Source organism: Phalacrocorax carbo, chromosome 1, assembly GCF_963921805.1.
Source record: "Phalacrocorax carbo chromosome 1, bPhaCar2.1, whole genome shotgun sequence".
Taxonomy (NCBI): Eukaryota; Metazoa; Chordata; class Aves; order Suliformes; family Phalacrocoracidae; genus Phalacrocorax; species Phalacrocorax carbo.
Window position 1 is genome coordinate 170,758,665 of NC_087513.1, and position 27,538 is coordinate 170,786,202.

Consider the following 27,538-nt stretch of genomic DNA (forward strand, 5'->3'; position numbering starts at 1 on the left):
TCCTTGCTGATGCATGGCAAGAAAAGTGGAAAATGTCAGCAGGGCAAGATCAAAAAAATATTAAAAATGACATAAAGAACAGGGCTTTTCTCACTGAACTTTGGACACCTGAAAGATGTCTAGGTCTGAGCTTGTCACTTTGAATTCCTTGGTGGACCACAGACCCTCAGAGAAGGTATATCCCACTTCAAGAGGAGATAAAGTTACAGCGGTTAAGCACAAAACAATAACTGCATCTGTAAAAGCGATTTGTCATCTTTTACTAGCTCATGTGAAGAAGACTAACTGCACCGAGCTTACACAAAACTGTCAATCTCAGACATTATTAAATTGCCAAAGCTACGCTCTTACTCTGCCCTCAGCTCGCATACCCAATGGCCAGAGATTTACCTTCTGGCCTCTGGCACTCATTTTATTACCTTTCTGGTGGTACAACGTTTTTTCCACAGCCAAAACCCAAAACATTGTTTTAAAGGGAGGGTTAAAATTTGCCTTTGTTTTAAAATGAAAGCCACAAGGGAACTCCCAAAGAGCAAGGAGGAAGTAGCAAGAGCAGCCTACAGTGCTCAGGCAATACAGGCAGGGGGTATCTGAGAATTATGTATTTCCACTGAATGGCCTCCGAATGGCATCAAGAAGGGATCAGGCAGCCAGTGAATCCCCGAGCTGGTGCCTCACAGGCGAGGCCATCACTCTGCAGGGCTTGGCAACAGTAAAATCCTAAGCAGGGGGGACCCGTTTTCCCCCTTTCTGAAAGTACTGTATTTTAAGGGCCATGGGTTTGAATTTAGGCACCCAGAATCCCACACTTAGATCACTTCTTTACTCTTGGTTTAAGGCAAATTTCACCCTATATTCTTCCCCTAAATCATGTAAAACCACCTGGTAAACCCTTCTTAAAAGCTAAAGATTCAGCCTTGTTTCTCAAAGAGGAAACTCTTCAAGGCAAACTTGAACAGACTTCACTTGCAAAAGTGGATAATGAGAGTGGATAGCCTGGCTTGGCAGCTTCCAGTCATTTCTACCTCAGCAGAACGAGAAAGAAAAACAGAAATCAGTGTTTTATATCTGTTTGTGCAGCTGTCAACAACGATCTTCAAGTTAGGTTTCCATGGTACAAAACTACACATCAAAATGTACCCAAATTACTGGAACCAATACAACTGCATCAGTTGCTTTTTGCTTATCAGCTGGGCTAATCAGCCAAGACGACAGGAATTTCACTGTTCACACACTGCCTCCTTGGTCTCTCTGCACAACATGCTGTGGGGAAACATGCACAGATCTAAAATACAGATGATTTATGCACTGTAAGTCAAAAATACAGTAACTTTATTTGGCGTTATGACCCAAGCAATATGAGTCTCAAGTTGAAAAGACTTAACTGGCTCAGTTCAGTATTCTGACCAGTTTTTCTTGTCCTAAATCGGTTCCTTTCAAGCTCTCTTCAAAGAACTTTTCATTTTTGTGATAGACAAAGTTCCATATTTTCACTGTTAGTCATCTGGAGGTTTCTGAGGTTTCAAGAGCAGGTAGTGAAGTGGCTGAAGCATTTCCCTAACAAATCCCTAACCTTGGGAGATCATTCGTGGCTAGGTTCTCGGCTTTTAACCCATCCTTTTAACCATCCTTTCTCTGTAGATTTACTAACAGCAGTGGCCAGACACTCAACTCCTGCCTGCCTGTTTGATCCTTACTCCCCAGTGCCTCTGCAGAGGCATGCCAGGCATTCCAGGAAGATTTTTATCTATTTCATTCTGGCTCCAGCCCTAATGCAAAAGCACCCTCCACGCTACACGGACTACGGCGTTAGGTAGCCTGGACTCTTTAAATGTTTGTTACCTCCTGCAGACACAGTGTATTTCTCAGCTCCCCTTAGCTGCAGCAGATTGTTACCCCTCCACCTCCCTTCTCCTCGCTCTCTGCCGTCTCTCTCTCTCTCAGCACTACAGAATTAAATATTTTCCATGCCCCTGAAGAGTTGGTAACATCATCCCATAAATTTCAACTAAACCTCAGGCGCTACTAGATCACAAATGATTTTTGAAGTATTCGTTCACTGACTAGGCATCTAACTTCAGCAGAAATCCTCTAAACAAATAAGTTTAACCTCCTTACACACAAAATATATTCCTTTTAGCAGCTTATTCAGAAAAATAAGCTCCTTTACAAGCTATTTTTGAGAGAAAATATATTCATCCCAACAGAGCTTGTTCTCTAACAGGTCACTTTCCAGTTACATATACCTTTTTGAAGCAGTGGAAGTCATGCCTTTGAAAGGGTTCCTGCTTTATCCCAGATTCATTTAAAAGAGTTTCACATGTCAGCTGCAAGATGCATTTCCTTGCTTTTGATTTCTCTTTCATGCATTTACCCTTTCTGCTCTTTGTATTGTCTATTCATTTTTTTTTTCAATAAAAATCAATATAAAAATAAAGCTAAGAATGACAAATAACAAGGATTCACTGCATTCCTGTGCAGTTCACTGGCTGCACGATAAACATACTCATTGGATTTCAGGCTCCAGTGGTTCTCTTTAAAGCTGAAAACCCAACAGTTTTATATTCCTCTTGAAAAAATACTCTGAGCACCCTCCCACCTAAATGGCAGGTCAATCATGCCAGGATTGAAAGCATCTCCTCGCAGTGGATGTCCACTCCAGTTTATGACAATTAACAGTATGTCCATCATGTTGGTTACTGGTTCTTTTTTCACTTGACATTAAATCAGTTTTCCTAAAATTTACTAAAAAGTGTTGTGTCTCAACACGTGAATATTCAATCTTCATCAAGCACACCTTACTCAGACCTGTCCTTTCCCACATAAGGATACGTTACCATCAAAGCCACTAGGCCTATGTACGCTGGAGTGTCACAGTGGATTAGTTTGCTCACTTTATTTGCAGCGACTTACCTATATCAAAATGAAATGCATCTGTGCAACTCTGCCATGTCGGCCTAAGATACTTTCCTTGTTAATCATTGCATCCACAACTTTACACTTGTTTGAATTAGCTGCTCAGCATTCTAAGCATTTATCATGTGGCGCAATGTTAAATCACTCAGGTCTGTAATTTTCAGCATGCTGTGGCACGTTTACAAGAAACTACAGGAATCCTGGGACTGAGGTCAAGCGAGCAGACTCCTAGGAGCCTCCCGTCCCGCCAGCACCACTTCCCAGCTGCTCCCTGGCAGCCCAGAAAGCGCAACACCACGGCTCCGTGAGTTGGAGAGTCACCGGTGCAAGCTGGGCAGCGTACACCAATTTTCAGCCGTGGATTTGGCCCCTCGGTTTCCATGAATCAAGACAGGATCTTCCATCAGGCGTTGTTCAGCAAGCGCCACTGCACACGGCACTCACAGGGTGTGAGGGCTTATGGCAGTCCTCATTTCCTTGTCACCCTCAAAGCCGCAGCCGCATGGGCTATGAAAATCCCACCTGAGCCGACAGGCAATGCTTTGGGCCAAGAAGCGAGGGGTTTTGGCCGAGCAGCCTGCGCAGCAGGAGGGCAGCACAGGGGGCTGAGGGGCAACGCCAGGCACGAGATGGCTGCCGGCTGGGGGCTGCTGCAGCCTGGGGCGAGGTGGTGGGAAGAGTGGGGTTTTTCCCCCGGGGATGTGTTCCCATTTGCTGTGCTGGAGTAGGACAAAAAAAAGGACACGAGGAAAATACACAGAGGAGGGCTCAGGGGAATTAAGAGGATTAAACGGGCCAGTTTATTTAATTCAGCACAATGAAACCTGAGCGAGGTTGATAACGGGAAAGGACAGCCCTTGTCACCGCGTCGGCCTCCTGCTGCAAGGGCCCTTTACCAAGCGCTCCCCACGGCGCCCTATCCCCCCCTCACGGAGGCCAAAAACCCCGCGGGCTCCCCAGACCACCCCTTCGGGGCCGCGGGCCGGCGAGGCCTTGCCCCGAGGCCGGCCCTTCGCAGTGCGGGGCGGCGGCGGGCTGCCCCCGGCGGCGGGCAAAGGCGTGAGGGGCCCGCGGCTCCCGCCCGCCCTCCAGGGGAGCGCTGCAAAAGCGCGCACCGCCTTCCCTCCGCCGGGCGGCGGCTTGGCCTCGCCGGCTTGCCGTAGCGGGGGCTGGCGGGGCGCCGCTGCTGCCGCCGCCGTTACCGCCCGCGGGACTTCCGTGCTGGCGGGGCCGGGCCGCCGCCATGGCGCAGCACGGGCCGAGCGTCACGCTGTCCCTCACGCTGCCCATCACCTGCCACATCTGCCTGGGGAAGGTAACGGCGCCGCCGCTGCCCTTCCCCCTCAGCTCCCCACCCCCCCCCGCCTGCGGGAGGCCCGGTGCGGGCACGGGAGGGCGACCCGCTCTCGTCCCTAAGGGCGGGGGGGTGTCCCTTCGCCTCGGGGAGGAGGGTATCCCGTCCCCGGGGGGGCCGGTCCCGGCCGCGGGCGAGGTTCGTTGCCGGCGCTGGGAGGCGTGGGCCGGGGCGGCGGGAGCCTCCCGGGGGCGGCGGGAGGGGACTGGGGGCCGCAGTCCCCCCCGGCAGCGGCCGCCCCGAAGCGGGGTGTAGGGCTCCCGGGGAGCGTTTGCGGGGTTTTTCTCTCTCCGGTATCTGTGGGAGCCAGAACGTTTTAGAATACTAGGTGAGCGTGTGTTTGAGCGCGGTGCTGCGAGGTGGGGGCCAGGCGGAACAAAGAGGGGATGTACAACCGAGCGGATTTTAAAAGTATCGAACAAAACTGAAGCAGTCTGGAGGAAAAGTTTCCGTTTTTTCTTTCTGACCCTTTCTCGGTCCCTTTCTCTGCTCCTTCGGGAAGCGGAGGGCTCTTGCTGGTCTGTTCTTCCCTAAAAACCCCAGAGGTAGTTTCATAGCTGTCACTAATTGCTTCTCAAAATCTTTGCTCGTTCCCCACTACTCCTTTTTTTTTTTTTTCTTGTTTCATTGCTTTCCAAAACAAACCTCTTAAAGCACAATAATAATTACAAGGGAAGAAATAACCTTTTACATCTACTCTGGCATTTACTGTCCGATTTCCTTCTACCTCCCATGGCCTTTACTCCAAGACCTTTTCTGCTGGAGCTATAACAAAAGAATAAGTGCGTTCGGTGTATACAGTAGGTGTAGCGCTGGTAGTGAAAGTAGTCGGACATCTCCCTTTTCTCAGCTTTCTTAACTCTGACAGAGTGATGCGTTTAGCAACCATGTTTACTCATTTCTTGGCTTTTCTGTGGAAGCCGAGCAAGACTTCCTGGCTGTGGTCCTGTTACCTCTCCTTTTATATTTGTCTGTTTAGTGAAAGTGGAGCAGAACACAAATTTACTGTGTCTGTAATGCTGAGTGAATACCCTTAAAAAAGAGGGGAGCGAAATCAAACTGACAGTGTATTTGCTCTTTGAATCTGATCCTAACGACTTTCTAATCTAAACACTTTATAGATTGGTTAGGTGTTCACTAATATTTTGCTATAAAGCCCCTGGGTTATTTCAAGCTACTGTTTCATACTAGCACTTTTACTGGAGTTGGTCAGGAATTTATGTTCGTGAGTTTGTACTGGAAGAGGTTTTTATACTCTTCTTACTTGGTATCTTGAGCTGAGGTAATATATTAACATTATGTAAGTGAATCTACTGGCGATATCGGTAATAAAGGTATTTGAATGCTTTCTTTTTTTATATGTGTAAAGCTGTTTAAATTTTGCTGTCCTTTTTTTAATACGTATCTCCATCTCCAGCTTGGAACTTCATTGAAAAACTTCATCAGAAAAAGCTCTTCTCCTTTCAAGAGTAAGGTTAGAGGAACAAAAGGTTATCTAGTTTTAAAAAAGGGGAAAATCTTGCTGGTTTTGTCCTGTTTTGTAGGGAGGAGCAGAAAGTGTCATGGAAGGTTGACATATTCTAATATTTCTGTAGTTAGTAGCATAGGCTTCCCTTTGAGTAGAAGGCCCGTCCTACAGTCAGAATATACCTCTTGCTATCTCTGCAAAATTTACAAAGAACTGGCTGCAAAATAGGAACTATTCACTGTGCGTAATGGTAAGGGGATAAAAAGAGATATTGAAGAGAAACTCATTCATTCAGTAGTGTTGACCACTCACTGTTTTTAATGGAGCAGAAATCTTGGGCGGGGGGGGGGAATGTTATCCCATTTTGTTAGTGTGAACAGTGTCATAAAGTGTATTGGCAAAGTGTGCGATAACCATTTATAGTAAGAGTTAATTGCTTGGATAAATTTCATGTTTGCTACCTGAATTTTCTTTTAACACAGTCTGGGCTATCTACTAACGTATCTGTATTCATGATTAGTGAGCAGATCAGAAGCCACCTGTGTCAGGCCTGTGTTCTAGAAGGATTGAAGGTCTCTTGTGTTCGTTTTTGTGTTGACAGTTTGCTTGGGCTCAGGCATGCAATCCCCTAAGATGTCTGGGGATTCATTCATTGGTATCAGCGTGCCTGCTTTTCCACACGCCTGCTCCTCCATTAATGCTGCTCAAAGGTCTAGAAGTGCTTTCAAGGTGACAAGGATGTGTACAGGATCTGATTTTTATCCGTGTAGGAATCGCATTATGTGTGTGGGAAAATAAGGAAATTGCTCAAAATCACCTAGCTGATTAAGCCTTCCCAAAGAAGCTGTAGTCTTTCTAGACATTACGGTCGATTAAGGAACTGAAACTGTGCTGTAATTCAAGCGAAATGCTTTTTTAGTAATGAGTATGTCGCGACCCCCTGCCCCCCACCCTGGCGGTGTCGCAGTTGGTTGCCCAGGGACTCCGTGAAGGGCAGTGGCACCCCCAGCCATTGTGTGACATTTCAATAATGACTTCTGCTGTTGTTGCGTGGATTGCTTTGTGTGTAGATCCTGAGCCAACAAAAGTATAAACCTCATCCCTGAAATGAAACTTGTAAAGATGTGTAAATCAGAAGCACTGTACCCTGGAGACTAATAAAAGTGACTTACTATTTTGCTAGAGATATGGAGTAATCATTCACTTGCAAGAAGTGCGCTTCCATGTCAGGTTTGGGGTAACTGAGGGTCTCTTTCTCCCTGGAGGGGAGACCTGCACTCCTGAAATGTCTTTTCCTGTTTGGATTATTTTATGTTTTTCTGCTCTGTATCCTATCATCGCTATCCATATAACTATTCTCAGGCTGCTTTTGAGGAAGAAAGAAGTACAGCCAGAGAAAAAGTTGAGGTTTTCTTTTTTTAGATGCTGGTGGGAAAGCTGGAGAAAACTCTTTTTCTGGTAAAGAAAAGCGGTAAATAACAATATTTTTTTTTTTTATAATTGAAATTGTAATATTTAAACATTTCCAAAGCATCGGTGTGCTAACGTTTGCATTAATCACAAAAGAGCCTCCTTAATTAGAGCATAAAGTGTGCAGACACTGGGAGAAATCACTTAGTTTCTCTCTGTTCGCGTCTTCAATAACATGAGTTTCTGTTTGTGTGTAGATAAATCCTTTGGCTCCCAGGACTGTCATATTGGAGGTTTTGGAGATACTGTGAATCCTGTAATGTGACAGAGGCACAAACAGTAAATTGGAGAAGCAGCTGGTAGATCTGAGTCTTAACTCGCATCCATTTGTATTTCAGTAATAAAACACTTGGGTTTTAGCTTGTGCAACACTGATTGTATGCGTATGATTACGACAGGACACCTCTAATCTGTTTTTCAAAGTGACTTTTGGCTGTCCTATCCAGTTGCTTGCTTCCCCTTGCCAATATCTCATTTTTGCTTTTTAGTTTGACTACTTTACTAATAGAATAAAAGAGGAAGAACTTGGGGGTGATGAGGGCTTCTAAAGCTGAAAGAATTCTCTTGAACTTGGGTTTTAAATGCAATGCAGTAGGCTCTAAAGCAGTAGACACTGCTACTTCTGTGTCTCAAAACACTTTTCTTGGGCAAATATAGTGGTGGAGGAAAAAGAAAAAAGTATTTCTGAGACCCCTAACACAGATAGTACTGTTAAGAGATTTGAGGGTGTGTTATGGTAAGCTGTAACAGAAGCTTCAGTAAGGCACAGGTACAGGGGAAGGTCTTTTTCTTCCATATCATATTTGGTCCCTGTATGCATGCTTACTTTCAAACAGGGTCTACAGTTAAATGACAAGAGAGGATAACACATTGTCATTAATATTTTCTAAAAGTTTGTTTACCCTGCTGTTTTGGAAGGGGAGGGAAAGCTCCTTGAAAGGATCTGTGTCAGATTGGAATATTTAATCCTTCAGTTAGCTGGCCTATTCTTGGGTAATGATTTATTTAGTAGCAATGCATATCTAGCAGGAGGCTTGAATTAGTGATTGCTGGTTCACATTTCTGCTCTGTGGGTTTGGCCCGTATCCTTTCTAAGGCTGATTTCCATGAAGCTGATTATGTGCAGGCTAGAGTTAATCTGTAACACTATCCGTTTCAGTGACACCTCTTCCAAGGCAAAGTGTTGGTTGTTGCAAGGAGCAATCCCTCATTCCCTCACTCTTGGAAATCAGTTAATAGGTGTCTTTTGGTCTCCTTCCGCCTAGGGAGGTGAACACATTTCATCGGAGTAGTTGGCTGCAGCTCTTGGAGGTCGTGGGGTGAAGGAAGGGTGCCTGCCACACTGTGTATTAATGAGCTCTCAGAATCAAGGACCATAGTTCTGCGGAAGTGGTTATAGCTTTGGTGCCCTCAATAATAGGGAAGTTTGGTGTCGTGAGTCGGGAGGTCTCTTCTAGCCCTGTGAAACAACAGTGTCTCTTTCCTGCAAGACCAGACTTGCACTGAGAGGTGGAGTAGTGTATTTTCATATTCTGGTACCTGAAGGAGTTTTAAAGTATTCATAGTGTCTTTCTGTTTGTTTTCTTTTCTTTCCCCTGCCCCTTAACTAAAAGGTCCGTCACCCAGTCATCTGTGTCAACAACCATGTCTTCTGTTCCATTTGTATTGAAGTGTGGCTGAAGAACAATAATCAGTGTCCAGCTTGCAGGATTCCTATCACACCTGAAAATCCTTGCAAGGAAATTATAGGTAAGGACAACTTTAGACTTGGAAATAAATTTCCGGTATTTGCTGCTGGAGGAGATTCTTTTGAGTCCAAAGATGTCTGGATATTTTTTTCCTCTGTTTTTTTTTTTTTTACCAGCATCTAAGGAAGATCCGACTTTAACTCTTTCCAGAAGCATACATAATAGCTACAAGGTAAAAATTCTGAAGATGATGTGTGTATTAGTGGCTAGACTATTCAAAGGCAGCAAGCACCCCACAGCTGTAATGATGGTTTTTTAAATCTTGGTTGGATGGTGCCTTTAACTGGAAAAAAATGCATCTTACTAGAAGTACTTTACCTATGCGTTGCAACCTGTTGACCTAAGAGAATAGCATTGAGCTGAGAAATAATGTACTTACTTATGCAAGATTCTGGATTTATGTGGTCTTTTTTCTTCTTTGTTTTGTTTTGTTCGCTGTTTCCTCGCTTTTGCTTTATTGTTAAGATAATGTCTCTTAGTGCAGAAATAAGTCAAAGATGCAACACTTGAATGAGGATCTGAACTTCCCCAGAGCTAGGAAATACTGCGATCTTCATTTGACATAAAGTGTCAGCTCTCCTATTTGGTTCTGAGAGAAAAATATATCTGAACAGTCTCACTTTAGAAACTTACACTATCTAGTACTATGCTTGATTCCCCCTCTGCCTTCCTTAGCTTTGTTTTAATAGTATGGTCTTAAATAAGGTAGGATTCTGTTAAGGAAAGTACAAAGTTGAAAAACAGAAGTTGTCTTCCTGCTGTAAGGCAGGATTTTGACTTCTAAACATCACTAATAGACACTCCTATTTAACCCATTCTGAAAATGAAAGGACTTGAAATCTCCCATGCTAATAGATTGGTCCAATATGAGCTGTATTTTTAGTTGATAATATGAAAAACACTGTAAGGTGGATTACTAGTTTTGAGTGAAAAAGAAACAATGTTAGTGTTTCTATTATCCTTTGCTGCTTTAGGAGGAACGAGTGAAAGTGATACTATATTTAGTCCAACAGTCAGAAAACACCTACGTAAAACAAGGCTTGAATTGCTCCACAAAGAATATGAGGTAAGGACCTGGTGAATATTGTGACTTTCCAGACAAACTGCAACTATTAAATTACCGCATACAACTGGTCTTTTTGCTTTGAGTCTCATTGGTTTTATTTTGAGTAAAGGTTTTTACTGAATCTACATGAAACTCAGCTGCATTAAAATCTCACCTTCTGGCTAAGGTTACAAGAGAGCATTTGCTGGTGCTTGAAGTGATCCCACTGAAGTCATGGTGGTACTCTTCCTATGCTACTGGAAATCAAGTACATCCAATTCCATAGTTTTGTGGGAATTCCACCCACAGGTGGTACGGGAGGGTTTTCTTTATGTATATTGGGTGTTGGGAACTTTTGTCTTCGATACATATGCGAACATTTTCTGCAGTAATTCCCTGTTGCTCAGGGAGACTAAATTCCTTCTTAAAGAATATTGCCCACTGTAACCTTATGGCATAGGTTAATTTCTGTCAGTGTTGCTTTATTGTTTTCTGAAAGTGAGTGAATGCTTGGAAGTTCATCTCCACTCTCCTGCTGGAAAAATATTCTCTTACGAACAAGGTGAAAAGGTGTTAATAAGGAATATGCTTAGTTTGTTTTTTCAGCTGTTGCTTCCTTAGTAGCAGCAGTGTGAAGACATCACACGTTTTGCAAGGAAACCTGTCCAGGGAGGAGACTCAGAGAAAGGATACAGACACTGTATATACCCTTAACACTGGGGAATTAAGGGATGTCTTTTAGGGCATGCTTGCCTGTAGCTCAGCTTTTTTCATCCTGTATGAAAGGAGGAGTCAGGAAAGGAGATTTCCTGCCTGTCCATTGAATCAGTTCCAGAATCACACAGATATACAGAGGATAACATAAATGTCTTCAAAAACCTAAATTTAAAATGGCTGTTCTCATGCTGGGGGAGTGGGGAAAAGATTGATTATTTGTGCAAATATGCCTTGGATTTATTTAAATGCCATATATGACCTCCTTTAATAATCTGACCTTGAGCAACTCAAGTATTTAGGTTGGTGAACAGTGTAGAAGACATGTTTTCGGATAAATTATTTCTTTTACCCTTTTAACAACAGGCTTTTGAAGGTTTTTGCTTCTCCGTGGCTTCAGACCAATACAGCTAAGAGTTTTGTTCTTTGCATTTTGAGAGTCTTCCCTAAGACGTTGCTACTTTTGTGTAGCTGGAGCAGCCTCTTCCAGGCAGAGTTCTGTCCATTTTGAATCTTGAGACTTTCAGTATCTGAACATGTGATGTTTCAGAATGAGAGAAATGTTCTCAAGTAACAGCAAATGAGTCAGCAGAGGATGACCTTAAGAACACTCTTGATACAGGAAATCCTCCCACAGAGTCCCCTAATAATAGATTCAGGTTGCTGCATGCTTTGAAGCTTTTGGTCTGCCTGCCAGTTTGTCCAGGGTCCTTTATGCAGTCAAGGGATTCCCTTCGCTAAAACCTTCACTCTGCGTGAGTGTGCAGGTCGATTAAAATACTGCCTAGAGCACAGTACATGAGCATGCTTAGGTATATGTGTAAGTGAAGGCGTGCATCTGGGCTTGCCAGAGAACCCATGTTTCTAAAGTGCAGTGGGAACTTGCCAGTATTATTTAATTAATCTCACATGTTATTTTAATGCCTGTGAATTTCTGACACCTTTAGGATGAAATAGAATCCCTGCAAAAAGAAGTGGAAGACCTGAGAGGTAAAAATCTCAGTTTACAGACACAGCTGAAATCTCTTCTGGATCCTACGGCATCAGCTCTGTCTTGCCAAAATGAGGAAACTAACCAGTCAGCAGATGAAGCAAGTACCAGTGGCCCAGAAACCCCAGAGGAATGGAGCAAAAAGCTGAAAGCTGCCAATGATATATATGAAAAAGTGATGGATAATGTGGAAAAGTTGAAGGAGGTAATAAATACATTTCTTCAGCTATCTTGTAGTGTAACCATTCCATGTTAGTTAAACGGGAGTGAGAGCTAGCACGACCTCTGGGTACTTAATAGATCCAGAAGAAAGAGGGGAAAAATTGAATTCCAGTGACTGCTGGTGTATCATAGTATTTCCATTTAGCCTTTGCAAGTGTCAGATGTTATTGCTTATTCTACTGAGTCTTGTATGTGACTCTTCTTCAACTCCTCTGTCACTGTATGGCTGGGTAATTGGATTATAGCAGCATTTGTCACCAGTATTGATGACCAGATTTTTCAGGCTTGCAATAATCTATATAATATATCTATTTTACAATATTCAGTGGCCAAACACAGTACAGTTGGCTGCGGCAGATTTTGCACTATTGCCCTCGCTGCTAGCCGATATTTTTGGTGCAATTTGCTGAGACAGAGTAACTTGACCCTTTGACCAAAAATAGACAAGCTTCAGCATTTTATGACCAGAAGATCCTTTACTGGAAACCTGCGGCTTTTTTATCCATCTTGAATGTAATATAAAAGAAAACCTGATATTGCAGAAGGAAGGGTGCAGGAGATAGTAATGTGAAAATACATCTAAATAAAAATACCTTGCAAAATCTTACCTGTGGACACAGGAAGGATCACTTCAAACATTGAAGAAGAGTGAAATTTCAAGATTAATTTGAAAAGCAAGGTGGAAGAAACTGGACTTGCAATTACTCAAAATGCTGTCTTTAGTTCTTCAGCCCTGGGTTGCCTCCTGCAAAACCAAAGTGTTATGTGTTTAGGACATTCTTTTTTCCCCTTGTAAGCATTAATATTGTTTACACTTTCCCTGTGCTACAGACTCAGAGGCCCCTCTTATACCGTTCTGCCATTCTGTTGTTCTTAATGGGCCACTACTGGATTCTGTCATCTAAAGAGGATCCCAGGAGCTTCAGAGTCACCTGTAATTGGGAAAGGGGGATTTGCAGCAAGGAGCTCTTGTCTGCCTAATTTTTGTGGGTTTTTTCCCCCATATAGTTACACTGTACTGCCTCTTTTGTTTGTGTGTGTGTGATGACTAAGGTTTTTCACTTTTTCCCTATGTAAGTAAAAAGACTGGGGCAGGGGTATGTTTGGGGTTGTTTGGGTTTTTTTCAGTATAACTTCAGCCTTAGCAAGAAAAGGGTTTTAAGTTTATGGAGTCTCTGAATTTGGTTAAGGGTTAGATATAAATAGAGGTTTAGGTGGATTTTAGGGACCAAGTCTTAAACTGTGATCCAGGCACTCTCTTCCCATCTGTTCCCTGTTCAACAGCTGCTTAATTCCAGAAGTACCTAAAATCACTGGCTCTTCTTTTGGACCTTGTTTCAATTCTAAGCATGCAGTGACCAGCCCCGATCTGAACAGCTCATGCTGTTCAGATTCAGCAGCAAGACCTCTTCCACATGTACACCAGAAACCTTATTGTGCCCTAAAGTACCTGACCCAGGAGCTTCAACCACCCATGGCTTCCCAGTGAGAACAGGGACCCTCAGAAAATGTAGTTGCCATCACTTTCTTTTTAAAAACAGACTGAGTCAGGAAATAGCAGCCACCTTTATCATTTAACATCCTGGAGCAGAGACTCCTAAAGTAGGCGATATGACTTTGAGTGGAGTCATAACAAGTACAGCAGTGATGATACAGACCCAGCAGTAGAAATACAAGACAAAGTGCACTCACTGATAATGTGGTTACATGAACTCGTTAATCTAGACATTGTGCTGGAGGTGGGGGTCCCTTGCAGATTACTGGCATGGAGGATAGAACACTGTCTGGAAGCAGGACACCAGAGAGGTCAGTCCTGCCTTACCATGTGCCAGGTGGATGCCCTACCTACCAACTCCACCCAAGTCATGCAATTTCCTATTTTATTGTCTGGCTGGGGGGAATGGTGTCTCTGGAAAAAGAGAAAGGTCTTGGCCATGTTGTCGAATGGTTTGATGCTCCTTTGGAAGTGAGGTGTCCTGAATTCTTACTCATTGCTTTGAGGGTAGTTTTTTGTGCTTTTATTTTTAAAGTACCAAATAGTGGACACTCAGGCACCCAAGCCCTGGGCTCACCCTTCTGATTCTTTCTTTACTAGAAGTCTTTGTTTACTCTTCCTGCCTCTCGGAATATTGTGGTGTTGGGGAGGTGGGTGTGGGGGGGTTTGGTTTGGGTGGGGGTGGGGCTGTCTGCTCCATTCACCCTACCCCCACTGTCTTGGCCTCACCTGGAGAGGTTGCTGGGGATATTTGTATAAGCATTTAGATTTTTCTGCCTCTGTTCTTGTACTGTTTGATGCTTCTGAAAAATTACATTTCACTCCTGAGCCCAGTTGCATAGCTCCTTCTTCAGATCTAACTCTAGATCATACTTTTATTATGCAGTGGAAAGCATCATCTAACAGAGGCTATGAATTACAAGTCTTGGGCCGGTGGTGCTGTTTTCAGCATACGGAGGTTGAGCAGACTCTAAAAAGCAAAGAATATTTTCTACTTGTTAGGGTGGTGGCATTCATTGTTCTGAAACACGGCAGCAGGAAAATTTCTCTTTATATGAAGTATCTTGTTAACAAGGGTGTCCGCTGAACTGAGAAGAAGGAATTGACCTCAATTCAAGGAGTAAGAAGGGTTGTGAGTCGGGAGTCTTAATCACAACTTCCTAGAAGAAAGTGAAGAAAGACTGCAAATAGCTTGTCATAATGGATTTACATCCATAGGATAACTGTGCTTTAAAAACAACAAGCCAAAAAACCCGAAGTAATCTTACTCTAATCTGGAATGGAGGAAGCTGTTGAACATTAGTTTTGCTGATACCTGCACATTGTAATGTTAATGTACTTAACGTATTTAGTCATGTGGAAAAAAAAACATGGAATTGCCATTAGTACATCTCCGTAATGACTTTCTGTGCTAACTAACATAGCTCTGTTTATTTCCCTAGATAGGATGCTTGCAATGTATTTTGGGAATATAAATAAAAAATGTCTGTTCGCTATTCAGTTTTGCAAGCCATTTCCCATGGTGATTTTTAAGTGGTGTCCCTGTCTGAAGGCTGTTTCCTGCTTTCGCATTTCTAGCTCTGTCCCTTTAAAAAGGAGAAACAGCTTGTCCTATAAATATTAGAAGTCATTTCTGTTTTACTGTATACTTATTTTTTTCCTTTTCTTTTCCTTAGGCAAATAAGAAACTGAGCATGGAAAACAATAGCCTTTTAAGAGAGAATTTGCGACTAAAAGCTGAAGTTGATAGTAGATCACCCCAAAAGTATGTGAATATTTTAAAAGCTACCATGTTTTATTTATAGACTGTTTAACTGTTGTAGGACTTTAACCTAAAACTGGTGGTGTATATGGTGTCGCATATGTGTCTCCAGGTATACTTTGGAATTTTTATCCTCATAGACTTGGGTGACAAATGCAACTTACAGAATAGCAGCAAGTCTACAGTGAAGGAATATGACATGACTACAAGTGCTATTCCTTGCATTATCTGGCCAATATTGAAGGACTGGATTTATTCCTTTAATTCTACAGTTAACTTTTGTTATTGGGAAATTTCTAAATCTGGTATAGGGTAAAAGTAGAAGGTCTGTTACTGAGTGCAGAGGTTCTGGTTGTTTTGTTTTCTTCTTTCTTTTGCTGCCTTCAAGGTTTGTTCTGTGGAGTTAGGCTCCCTACTCAGGGAAAGCCCCTGACATCTTTGTGTCTGGGCATGATAGATAGAATTGAGCTTCTGCAGCACAATAACATCATTGCCAGAACTGACACCTGTGTTAAATACTCAGACAGTTAAAACACAAATGACAATGACCTTGAAAAGCAGAAACTTTGCCATACTGATTACAGCCGCATGCTAAGGTACCTGTTCGTGGAGTACTTTGTGAAGCAACACGTTCATATTTTTAAAGCTGTGTTCCTTTCTTTCATTGGTTTTCTACCTTATATTGGTTTAGAACTTAGAAAGCTAAGGGCAGCATTGGCCAAAGGCTTATATGGTGCTTTTGAGGAAGAGGGTTGAGGGGTACGTGTGTAATGTGTGAAGAGAGCTCTCTGGATTTTGATCTAGTTCATAACTCACTGGAAGATGAAATCCATCCTTACAGAGAGCTTGCTTGCCAGACTGCTTGTCGTTCAAGACCACAGGAAAGATGCATGATCCTTGTGCTATGCTGTTAAATACATAAAACTACGTTCTGCCCTGAAGTCCCCTAATAAGGGAGATAGAGCCCTGTTTAAGGTCTTGGCAATGGAGAGGGGCTTTAATGGCATGGGATGTCTTTTCCCATAAGATTGAAGAGTGAGTTGGCAAAGATGGCAAACTTGGAAAGTAAATAGATGTAACTAAATAAATCCTAGGAAAGAAGAGCTGGAAGAAACCGGATCATCTAACTTGATTCTACTTTACTGATGTCAGGTAAACTCCCCAGCAGAGAGAATTTCCATTTCTTCTAGCTTGTGCACACTTTACCACCTTGTTGGTCAGAAATATTAGGTATTGGGGGAGGAGGGTTGTGGGTGTGAAGAACTAGTCTTTGTTGTAAGCTGATCATTTTCCCATCTTTTGCCAGTGTGGCCTGTAACAATAGCCAGTCACTTTCTTCTTTAGAAGCACAGATATAGAAGTTGGACAGTGTCAAGGTCTGTTTTGCAACCCAGATGCCAGCTGGATTGGCCTGTCTGTGTCTATACCATTAACCTTTCTGCGGTTTTTTTTGTTGTTGTTGCTCTGGAGACTAATAGTCGCATGCTACCTGCCTGGGGAATGATCTTTGGCCTATGCTAACTCTAAAACTGCACATGGGAATTGAGCACATGAGTTGAATCAGGCTTAAACTGAGCCAGGAACAGTTCAAACACTTCAGGAGTGTAGGCAGTTGCATGTCTGTACCCTGCCCCTGCTCTCTTCAGCTTTGGTTTTACTTTGAGCACAGTGGTGTACTACAAGAATTTAAGTATACACAAGGAAAAATTTGTCCTGGAAGAAACCCTTCCACAGCTTAAACTTCGCAATTTTGATTCACCCTACCTATACCAATTCAGTCCTAGTCATGTATTCTAGACTGAATTTGTCCAATTCTTTTAGATAAATGTGACTTAGGAGAAAAAGTAAACTGATTTGCTTGGTTTTGCTGTGCTCTTAGGGCTTTCCAGTGTCTATAATTTTCTGAAGCAATAATGCTTAGAACTGGATACTAGATTCCAAATAAAGCCTCAGTAGCACTAAGTAGAGCAGTAAAACTGTCTTGTGTCTTGCTACAACACTTTATATTGATATCCCTTTTTGTTGCTTCCTTTTACCTGGCACTTCTAGCGCGAATGGCCAGTACCACTGCTGCTGTTTAGAAAGTTACCGCATTTTGCATTTGTGCTGCTAATGTCCCCTTCCAAAGTGTGGGACTTTCCCCATTTATTGGCTTTCTTCAAATGCATGTGTCAAATTTAAACCAATTCTTTTGAATTTGAGTCACGTCCTCCAGGTGGTAGGAAGTCTTTCCCGTCCTAGTGCTGTTAGCAGATTTTATAAATTAACTTTCACCCTTGTAGTCATTAGTCTGATCAATATGTAGACCAGACCTAGCATCAAGACATTTTAAAAATGTTCTTCAGGTTCTGATGGCAAACTTTGATAATATCTAAAAGGTCTTTCAGCTAAGCTTCATGCACTGAATAAGGGTTGCAATACCTGTTTTCTTACCTGGCGTATGAAACCAGAATTGAAGGCTTTATCGTCAGAGCCCAACAATGTCACTGTAATTAAACTTTTCTGTGCAGGTACACTGATTTGCCAGTACAGTTGTTTCAGTGTACTTCATTCAGAATTTTTCAGAAGGTAATTTTTGGAAGAAGTTTCTGAATGGCTCTCTAGTGCAATTTAAAATAGCTACCAGATTGGATCTTCATAATTTAGTGTCACCGCCATTGTTTCATTTGTCATGTATTTCTTAGCTTCAGATAGTCAGGTATGGATTCATGCTTAAACAACTGGCTAGGTAACTAAGTAGAACTTGTATCAAATTATTTTTGAAAGGATTTGTATTCTGTCCCCTTATCCCAAATGTAGTTCATGTTGTGAATAATGACACTGGAGCTAAATAGCACAACCTAAATTATTTTAATAGGCTTTGCTTTATAGCAAAAGGCAACACTGATGGCAGGTGAATGATCCCTTTGCACTACAGGCTTTACCTCTGACATCACAAAAAAACTATAATTAGCCTTCTTCAGTGGTCAGTAAAAATCTTGCCTTTTGTCATAGTCTTGAGGTTTTTTTTCTTTGCTCATATCCATTAAAACCTGCTCAAAAATGTCATGTATGCCAACAAAATTGACATTGCAGCCATGTCAGGGATTTTTACACAATTATTTAATTCCTAATGTTGATTGAATAGGTATTTTTTTTCATGAAACATTTTGGAATAGACCTTCACCAGACTACCATACCATCATATAGTTGGGACGTAGGTCTGAAAAGCAAATAGAGGTAAGTTTCTTGCTCTGGTTCTTACCAAAGACCTGTGGTAGTCTCCCATTTTCCAGGCAAATCAGACTGAGTATTTGGTGGTTGTTGGTTGCTCTTTGATTGCTCTTTCTTCTAAGGAATTTTCAGTTACTTCCTTTTTCCTGATACAGAACAAGAAAACTTCTAAAACCTAAGTTTTGCAGGATGATAAAGCCCTATTACTTCCAGCTCTACTTAAAATAGAAAACTGTTAGGTCTATTGGCAAGGCACAATGGATCTAAAAGCATTTTTGGCAAAGGGATGTTTGCTTTTTACCTGAAGGAAAATAACTAGCAAGTCCATCTACTCCAGGGTATAGTGTATTTTATGAATGGTTAGATTCAAATTAGCTTGAACCAGACTTCTAGGCTTCCTAGGAGTCTTTTTCCTAAATATTTAATTTCTTCTGCCAGTTAAAATCCCAGTATGAAAAACTATCTGTAACATGCAGAAAATTGTTGCATTATCTCTTTTCTCTGGGTTTGTGAGTTGTTTTATTGTTGTTGTTTTGGGGTTATTTTTTCCCCTTTCTCCAGTTTTACTGTTTATCTTGTCTAGATTTGACTTCAGGTACCTGCCCACTGAAATCTAAGGCTGTTGACTTTCTAGGCCATTCTGTACAACATTCAATTTTGATCTAACTCAAATATTTCCACTTAGGCCAGACTATTTAATCCATTCTGCATTTCACTGAGCCTACAAATAGGCTGCTAGCAATCTGTGTTGTGTGCAGGGGGTAAGACCGCTGCTATCTTCCTTGATAGAAAACTGGGCTTCTTTCTCACCTCCCTGCAAGCTTGCTGTCACAGAGGAGTGGCCATCTTCAAAGACCAGCTGCAGTGTGGCCTTAAAAGTAAATAGGAGAAAAGTGCTATTTAGTAACCTTCAAAACAACTTTGAGTTCTTGAGTCATAGCATTAAACCCTGAGGAACCACCTGCTCCAGGCACGAAGATCTAAACCTTAAACAGATGGGTAAGGACATTCAGACTTCACTGCTTGGTTTTGTGGGGTTTCCGGTGTTCTGTTTTTGGTTTGTTGTTTTGTTTTTGGTTTTTTTTTGTAGTAAACCTTTCTGGCTTATGTTATTCACTGACCTCCGGTATAATCTGGCTTTCCTACATGGAAGACCAGTTTTGCTTCACTGAAAGATGTTAAAATGCTTGGAGAGGCTTTGCACATTTGTCTGAATTCACCCAATTCCCAAAGTGAAAGGAGAATCTCTTTTTCAAAGACAGTACCTTGGATGTTCTTCTGTTCAGGTCCTGCTGCTCTGCAGTCATCCAGCCAACAGCTTAGCCTTACTCATGTGATGTGAAGGAAGTGGATTTCCCTGATGCTCAGGAGAGATTTCATGAGGAAGGCCATGTGTCTTCAGATTGCTTTGTAATCTGTGAACTGTGTAATGGAGGGGATTTACTGCCCAGTATTTACTTATATTGAAAATAACTTGTTCTTTTACAAGCTTAGAAAATTAGCTATAGCAAGTGTTTCTACTGCTTCCTTCAAGAAGGAGCCGTAGTATACTTTCTTCTGTCGGCCAGCCTGGTCTGCAGAATGGAACACAGTTGTAGGCTATACCCAGGACTTTTTCTTCAGTGGAATCAAATTCCATTACTGATTTATTTTATTTTTTTTTTTTTCTGGCTTCAGATCTTAAATAGACCAGCATGCTTGAGGTGTATCTATAGACCTTTTTTGCTTGCTTGCTAGGAAAAGGCCCCCATCTGGCAGTAACTGTTTGGTTTTTCTTCTGAAATATGCCTCTGCAAATATGACACACTTTTAAGGCAATTGCATGTAACCTGGGATATTGTCAAGAAGTTGCTGCAGATCATCTTTCATAGTTGATGTGGAGGAAGATTGCAGAACTCGTTCTCATCCAGCTGCAGCTGGTACATGATATCACAGAAGGGCTGCAGAAACTACCAGGGCTTTCAGCTGTTTTGTTCTTGGGATTTCCTACATCTTTCTTCCCATCTAACTGCAGAACCCAAGTGAAAATATATATCTAAATGATGGGACTGGGTTTGGTTGTACACTCTGGCACTGCCCTGATTTCAAACTCTGACAAGCCCTGACTGTACGTTGTAATTTCCTACTTCTCACCCTTTGCTCCCTTTGGAGGCTGGATCATGCTCATGTATGTGAGCTGCAGGGCAGTCCTCAGTCTGGGCCACTGGGTGATTAGAACTGGAGAGTCATCTTCCATGGCATCCTTGCAGCCCCAGTCTTTTGTAGATGGTAATACAGAAAACTATTTGCTGCAGATGCTTACTGTCCACAAAGAGAAATGTTTGTATGAGGTTGTGTGGTTTTATACTGAGTTGATAGGAGTTAAGGGCCCAATGAGACAGACCTGCTATGGTCAGTGGTCACTGGGAAGAGAAGAAAAAACTGGAGGAATTTGTTCTCTTGTGGGTGAGAGACTAATAAACTTCCCAAACAGTTTCTAAATGGGCATCTTCAGGAGTACGTGAACATAACTGAGGGAGCAGTTGTGGAATAATGTGAAAGAGGGTGGCTCAAACATTATAGTTATAACGTTAGTTCTTCTTGCTCACTGTAGATGAGAGCTGACTGCAGTTTTCTGATTGGTGTCAAGTTAGAACGATGCTGGGACAATAAGAAGGACTCTAACTGAGGAAGGGCCCTGAAATATGGGGTTCAAGTGTGCTCATCTAGACATCCAGTGTCACCTCAGACTCTATGACATATCCAGTACACCTGCCCTGGGGCTGGCAGCTGTAACACAGGACCTATAAGAGACCTGTATCCTTCCAGAGTGGTAGCTGGAGGCCAGCAGTTGTGTAAAAGACCTTAGGCCATCTAAAATGTCACTAAGTGTCTGTGTTCAAGGATGCAGACCCCACCTGAAATGTTTCTCTGTTCACTTTATAAGTGACTACTAGTTTCTCTAGGCTTTCAGTTTTCTGTAGAGGGGATGTACTTGAAACAAATGCAGTGAGATACAAACTCATTGTGCAAGTGATACAACTGAAGAAAAAGATCCTAACACTGTAAAGACTTTGTCCATACATGAGGATATGAAAAGTACTCTTACCACAGGTATAATTCTACTGAAGAATGTATCTAATTGTTACCAAGTGTGAAACAGAATCATCAAATCATTAAGGTTAGAAAAGACCTCTAGGGTCATCAAGTCTAACCGTCAACCCAATACCACCACGTCTCCTAACCATGCCCAGAAGTGCCACATCTACACATCTTTTAAATACCTCCAGGGATGGCGACTCTACCACCTCTCTGGGCAGCCTGTTCCAGTGCATGACCGCTCTTTCAGTAAAGACAGTTTTCCTAATATCCAATCTAAACCTCCCCTGATGCAGCCTGAAGCCATTTCTTCTTGTTCTATTGCTAGTGACCTGGGAGAAGAGACCAACACCCACCTCACTACAAGTTCAAATCCTTCAGGAAAAATAATTTTGTAGAGTATCAGGCCAAATTTTAATTTCTTTTCATGTAACTGTACTGCATTCTGTTACTGTTGTCATCAGACCATAATTTTTTGGCTATGCCACAGCTCACTGTACATCTGAAGGGAAAAGGAGACCTCTTAGGAGAGGGGTTTGTTTTGGGGAGACGGGGAGGGTTCTGGCTTCTTTAACCAAAATGTGCATGTCTTTTAAACAGTCTGCTGACCTGCCAGCTCAGTCACTAAAAAAGCTATGTCATGCTCTGGTCTGGAGTAATTGGTTTAAATATGTGCGTTATAATATGGCTTTCTTAAAAATCCATATCCTTGAAAATCTGGGCAGTAAATGCATGCAAGTCTCAAAGCAGAACCAGAAAGCAACTACTCTTCTGATGCTTAACTGCAGAGGTAACTCTTTGTAGGCAGCATGTCAGATGCTCCATTTCTAAAAACCAAAATTTGCAAGCACATCCCTCTACAACAATTAACATATTAGTGATGCTATTTGGCTTTGAACAACATACTGTATTTTTTTTAACCTGAGGACACTTGTTATAAAAGTTGCACTTGAGAATACGGTGCTTCTTCCTCATAAGCAAATCTCAGGCTGTCACTAATGCTATTTGCATTAAATAAACATATTACACCATTCTTCCATTAAAAAGGAATTGCCAGGTATGCATATAAATGTAAACATGTTTAATTTTTATGTCAAAGTGTCTGTTACAGCAGACCCCAGAAAATACTGCTTATTTTACATAAGCATTTTTCCCCATCTCTCACTTGGCTATTAAGCCAAGTTGTATCTTTGCATCATTTTTATATCCTTTATTAAGCTGTGTAAGGTTTGCTCCTGTAAGGCTGCGTGAACAGGTCTGTTAGAGAAATGCAGAATAAATACTTCTGAATCACCCTAGGAAGCAGAAAGGGTCTTGCTTGGGCCCTGCTGTGCTGCCGTGGCTCCTTCAGTATTTTAAACCAGATTCTGAGTTCTTTTTGCTGAAGGAGGGAATAAGGCAAAATGTGTTGTATACGAGGATGCTTGTTTCATTGTAACCCCCTTCATCTGAAAATATAATTGAAACATTCCTGAGTTGTCTGTGATTCTGCTTTTATCTAGTTTCACAGGGGAGAGGGAGGAAGCCTTGTGTACCCTGTCTCCCATTTCCCTCTTGCATGCAACCAGAAATGGAGAAACTGCTATAATCAATTGAGAAAAGTTGTTACCCATAGAGTAAGCAAATGAAAAATGGTTTGTCTTCATTTTTATGAAGACAAAGGTAATTGGGTAGATGTAATATGGAGCGGGGGGCAGTCCTTGCCTAATAGAGTTCCAATCCAGCCAGCTTCTTTTAAGGGGGGAAAAAATCTTACTAAGTGAACACTCCTAAATATAAAACTACTGCCTTGCCATTTCATGCCTACAAAGCAGTGAGTGGCACATACCAAAACTGAGTGGAGCTTAGGCTGATCTGATTTTTAAAAGTGGTCTAGTAGCAGTTCTGTGAAAGAACTGGCTTAGACTGTTGTGTGAATCTTCCCCACCACTGAACCTTCCACACCAGAATCTTCAAAGTCCTTTAAATATGCATAAGCAGTTGAATGGGAAAATATGTCAGTAGATCTGGCCACTCTGCCCACCTTGTTTGGGGCTTGTGATACCCCTTGCTCCTTTCCCCAGCTGCCCACTTAACTGTATTGCAGTTGTCAGCATAGAGCAGTTTCCTACTGTTTTGGGCTCAGGAATTGAAGAAACAAAATACAGTTTGGTTCTTTGCTGGAAATGCATGCAGAGATCCATGGATATTTTGCCAGCATAGTCACAGGCCACAGATACACAGCCGTCAGACCTCACTCACTAGTCTAAGGGTTGGAGTGGGACCATTTTGTGAAGGGGGGAGGGGATAGACTGGGGCAAATGGAATGGGAATTCCCTGTGACTATGAAAGATGCTGAAGGGAGGGACAGACAGACAAAGAAACAGCGTGGAAATTCCAGGCAGTTTGTGCTGGAAGAGTGAATATAAACTTGCACTGTAACATGGAGCTGCACGATGGAAAGTGGAGGTTAGTGTAAGCCCACATACAGAATTGTCATTTCTTTGTGATATAAAACCTTATGTGTCAGAGTTGTAGGGTGGCTGCGGGTCCTTCCCTCCTTCCTAATAATACCAGAACTTTAATTGTTTTTTTTCTTTCTGTAAATTGAAAGCCTAGGATGGAGCAGGGAATTCCCTGGTGCCCACCTGTCAGTGACAAGTTAGAATTAGTCAGAGCATGTAGCTGAAACCTTCACCTGCCCTCTGGGGAAGGTCAGTCTTGAAAGCTGGCGGAGGATGGGGGGAAGGCAAGTCCGTATCTTGTCAATTGAAAATGTGCTCAAGCTGGAAGCCCCACGAACACACAACTTTCACAAACCACAAGTGGCAGGTTTTTCGTCTTGGAGTCAAGGAAGAAATTAGATTGTTCTGGTTGTAAAGTTCAAAAAAACCAAGTAGCTCTGAAGTAAGTGGAAGTACTGTCCACATGATGGCTGAGGAAAAGCTGTATATCTAAAGGGAACGTAATTGAAATGGTCTGTATAAGTATTTAAACCACCTCAAAGGACTATTACAATTTCTGAATTTCATATTGGCCTTTTATATTTGACAAGGTGACATTGTGTAAAAAATGTATTGTAAAACACTGCTGTACTGTAGGAAAATGATTGAATGTAAATATTTCAAGATGTGGACCACTGTTCAAATGTTATCATAAATCTTTGCCATTGTTTTAGGGGATAATTCTTCATGCATATTTGAGTTGAATTGATAGAACCAGCCCCTGAAAGGGTAATCTGCTTGTTATTGCCTCACTACCACTAATAGTTTAATTTTGGCTTTTCAGGTATTCACCTCCACCTGTACATTATATATGACGATTTATTCTTTTTCATAACTAGTAAAGTTCCAACTATTGTTTCAAATTAACACAGTGTTTAATAGCTTTATTCTTTCTTGAAATGAGCTTGCAAAGCACCACAAGAATGGACGAGAGGAAATGGCCTCAAGCTGCGCCGGGGAAGTTTAGGTTGGATATTAGGAAAAACTTCACCGAAAGGGCTGTCAAACATTGGAAGAGGCTGCCCAGGGAGGTGGTGGAGTCTCCATCCCTGGAGGTATTTAAAGGAAGGGTAGACGTGGTGCTTGAGGATACGGTTTAGTGGTGGACTTGGCAGTGATAGGTTAGCGGTTGGACTCGATGATCTTAAGGGTCTCTTCCAACCTTAACGATTCTATGATTCTATGATTCTATGTCTTTTTCCAGCTTAATTTTTTTTTCTTTTTTATTTCTTGCAGGTTTGGTAGGTTTACAGTAGCTGCACTTCAGTCCAAAGTAGAACAAAGCGAACGTGAAATGAACCGTCTAAAAAAGGCACTGGAGAGAAGTGATAAATACATAGAAGAAATGGAGTGTCAGCTTTTACAGCTGAAAAATGCAGGCGAAGGCACCCAGACAGTGAGTGCTGTTAGTGAGAGAGTGCTTTCCGCAGATGCTGAAGGAGCTGAGAGCAGTGAAGATACAACATGTCTGAAAACCCAAGTTGAGGAGAAAAAAGCTGTGACTACAAGTCAAAGTCCTGACAGTCTTCAACAGCTGACCAGTGGTGGAACTTGTTTAAGCTCTTCTAGTCAAGATGGTTCCAATGGCTCAAATACCCAGTGTGCCCCAAAAAAAGAACTATTTCCAGGATGTCAGGGGGTTCTCCTGGGTGAAAATACTACAAATATGGATGCCTGCTTAGAAGAGCAGTGGAATAAAATTGAGGAATGTACCCCATATAAGGATGAAGAACTTTATGATCTTCCACCACCATGCACTCCTTTTCTGTCTCTCAGTCGCCTTCAGTTGAACACTCCTGATGGAAAAGAAAATGCAAGGAAACCATCAACATTCTTGAGAAAACTGAAATTTGAAGAGTTTGGTGACACTTCAGATGACTGCAGCAAAGATTCCCCAGAGCACAGCACAAGCAGCTGTAATAGTGAAAAGAAGCTAAACTGTTTTACTACAGGAAAATCAGGCTTTTGGGGGACCTGCCCAACAAATTTTGCTGAGAACTTAGATTTTGATGAATCAGAGCAAAGTTCAGTAGCCGGTCAGTCAGATGAGACATCAGCAAAGTCCGGTGATAAAGCAAGCTCTTGCTTACCTAAAAGGTTACATACTCTTTGCTCTTCGGAAACGAATCGCACAAGAACCTCCAGTGAGGCGTCTATGGATGCTGCCTACCTTGATAAAATTTCTGAGTTGGACTCCATGATGTCCGAATCAGACAACAGCAAGAGCCCATGCTATAATTTCAAGTCCTCTGACCTTGAGAACTCTTCAAAGTCAACGGAGTGCTCTAAGCTTCTGAGTGAAACTGAGAAGAAACTGGAAGAGATGAATGAGGAACAGCGTATGAAGAGCCCAGAGACAAGCAATCTAGCAGTTGACAGAACTGGCTGGAAACCTGCTATGTTTTCCATCCTCGCCCCATCTGAGCTAGATATGAATGACCACTTTCCACTGTTTACAGGCCAAAACGTAGTGGCTAGTGATACCAAACCTCCAAACTGTTTATTTCAAAGAGACTTTTCCCAGAGTTTACTATTCAGTAACTCACAAAGGTTGTTTGAAGAACAAAAGTTTGGTTCCTGCTTTTTAAAGATGTCATCTGACCTGCACACTCAGCTTAATCCTCCTTGGGTGTCTTCCTTTATAGCTGAAAGGAAAAATAAAAACGTCAGTCAGTCGACCAAGAGGAAAATTCAAAGCAGCCTTTCCAGTGCTAGTCCGTCGAAAACCACCAAAAACTGACTCTGCTTGGAAATCGAACATGACTCAATAGTCATCAACCTGCAAATGTTTAATATTTACAGGTGAACTTAATTTTTAATGACTTCCATGCAACCTGATCCTGTCTCTTTCAACTGTGTGAGAACTGAACATTCCCTTGTCCGTTACAAGCTCTTTCCTAGGGAAGAACCATTCCAGATTCTTCTCTTTGTCTGGGCATTTTGTTTACTTGGGGTTTTTGGGTGGGTTGTTTTTAAGTTTTCAGGTTACATGATCTTCCAGTGGTGAGCACAGCTAATGGCTCCCTTGAACAGGACAGTTTTAAGTGGTCTTGTCAAATCAGTCATTTATGTAAGAATTTGTTTTAAAGGTTACGTTTCCCATTCCTAAAGATGACATTTTGTGCATGTAAGGCAGCTACCGGCTATATATCCTATGGATTCATGAAATTGCTATAAAACAGTGACAGTTTTGCCATAAAACTTGCCTCCCAGAGGAGATGTTGCTGCTTGGACTGTTTCATAGCACTGTACTGTACCGAAACTCTTGTTTTAAGTGGGTGTAAGGTAGCACCCTTTCTTTTCAGGATTACAGCACTTCAGTTAGAAAACATCGCTTTAACACTGCAAACATGGCTTGTATTTTTTGAAATTAAGCACAAATTTTAATTTAGTTCCCACAATGCATTGTTATTCTAAATGTGTTCAGTATGCCTGTACAGACCATAAAAATGGGTTTGTATGCTAATGACTTGTTTACCTAATGTGCACTGAACATTTTACATTAATACTGTACCATTTTGCATTAATACTGCATGCTTTTCTATGTGAATTGAATAAAACATGTTATCAGCACTGTAA

General features: G+C 42.0%; 1 protein-coding gene across 1 annotated transcript; it reads left to right on the plus strand.

Annotated features, from left to right (window-relative positions):
• The first annotated feature begins 4,035 nt into the window (after positions 1–4,035).
• On the plus strand, positions 4,036–27,538 carry OBI1 (ORC ubiquitin ligase 1). Its single transcript, XM_064440705.1, has 6 exons — positions 4,036–4,231; positions 8,822–8,957; positions 9,931–10,022; positions 11,663–11,911; positions 15,100–15,188; positions 25,196–27,538. The coding sequence occupies exons 1-6, from the start codon at positions 4,160–4,162 to the stop codon at positions 26,697–26,699; spliced, it is 2,142 nt and encodes a 713-aa protein (XP_064296775.1). The 5' UTR covers positions 4,036–4,159; the 3' UTR covers positions 26,700–27,538.

Bases quoted from the DNA above. Each gene is read 5' to 3' on its own strand.
- OBI1 (XM_064440705.1), top strand. From the start codon at position 4,160: ATGGCGCAGCACGGGCCGAGCGTCACGCTGTCCCTCACGCTGCCCATC. The intron at 4,232-8,821 runs GTAACGGCGCCG...CTTAACTAAAAG, and splicing joins GCCACATCTGCCTGGGGAAG to GTCCGTCACCCAGTCATCTG. The intron at 11,912-15,099 runs GTAATAAATACA...TCTTTTCCTTAG, and splicing joins ATGTGGAAAAGTTGAAGGAG to GCAAATAAGAAACTGAGCAT.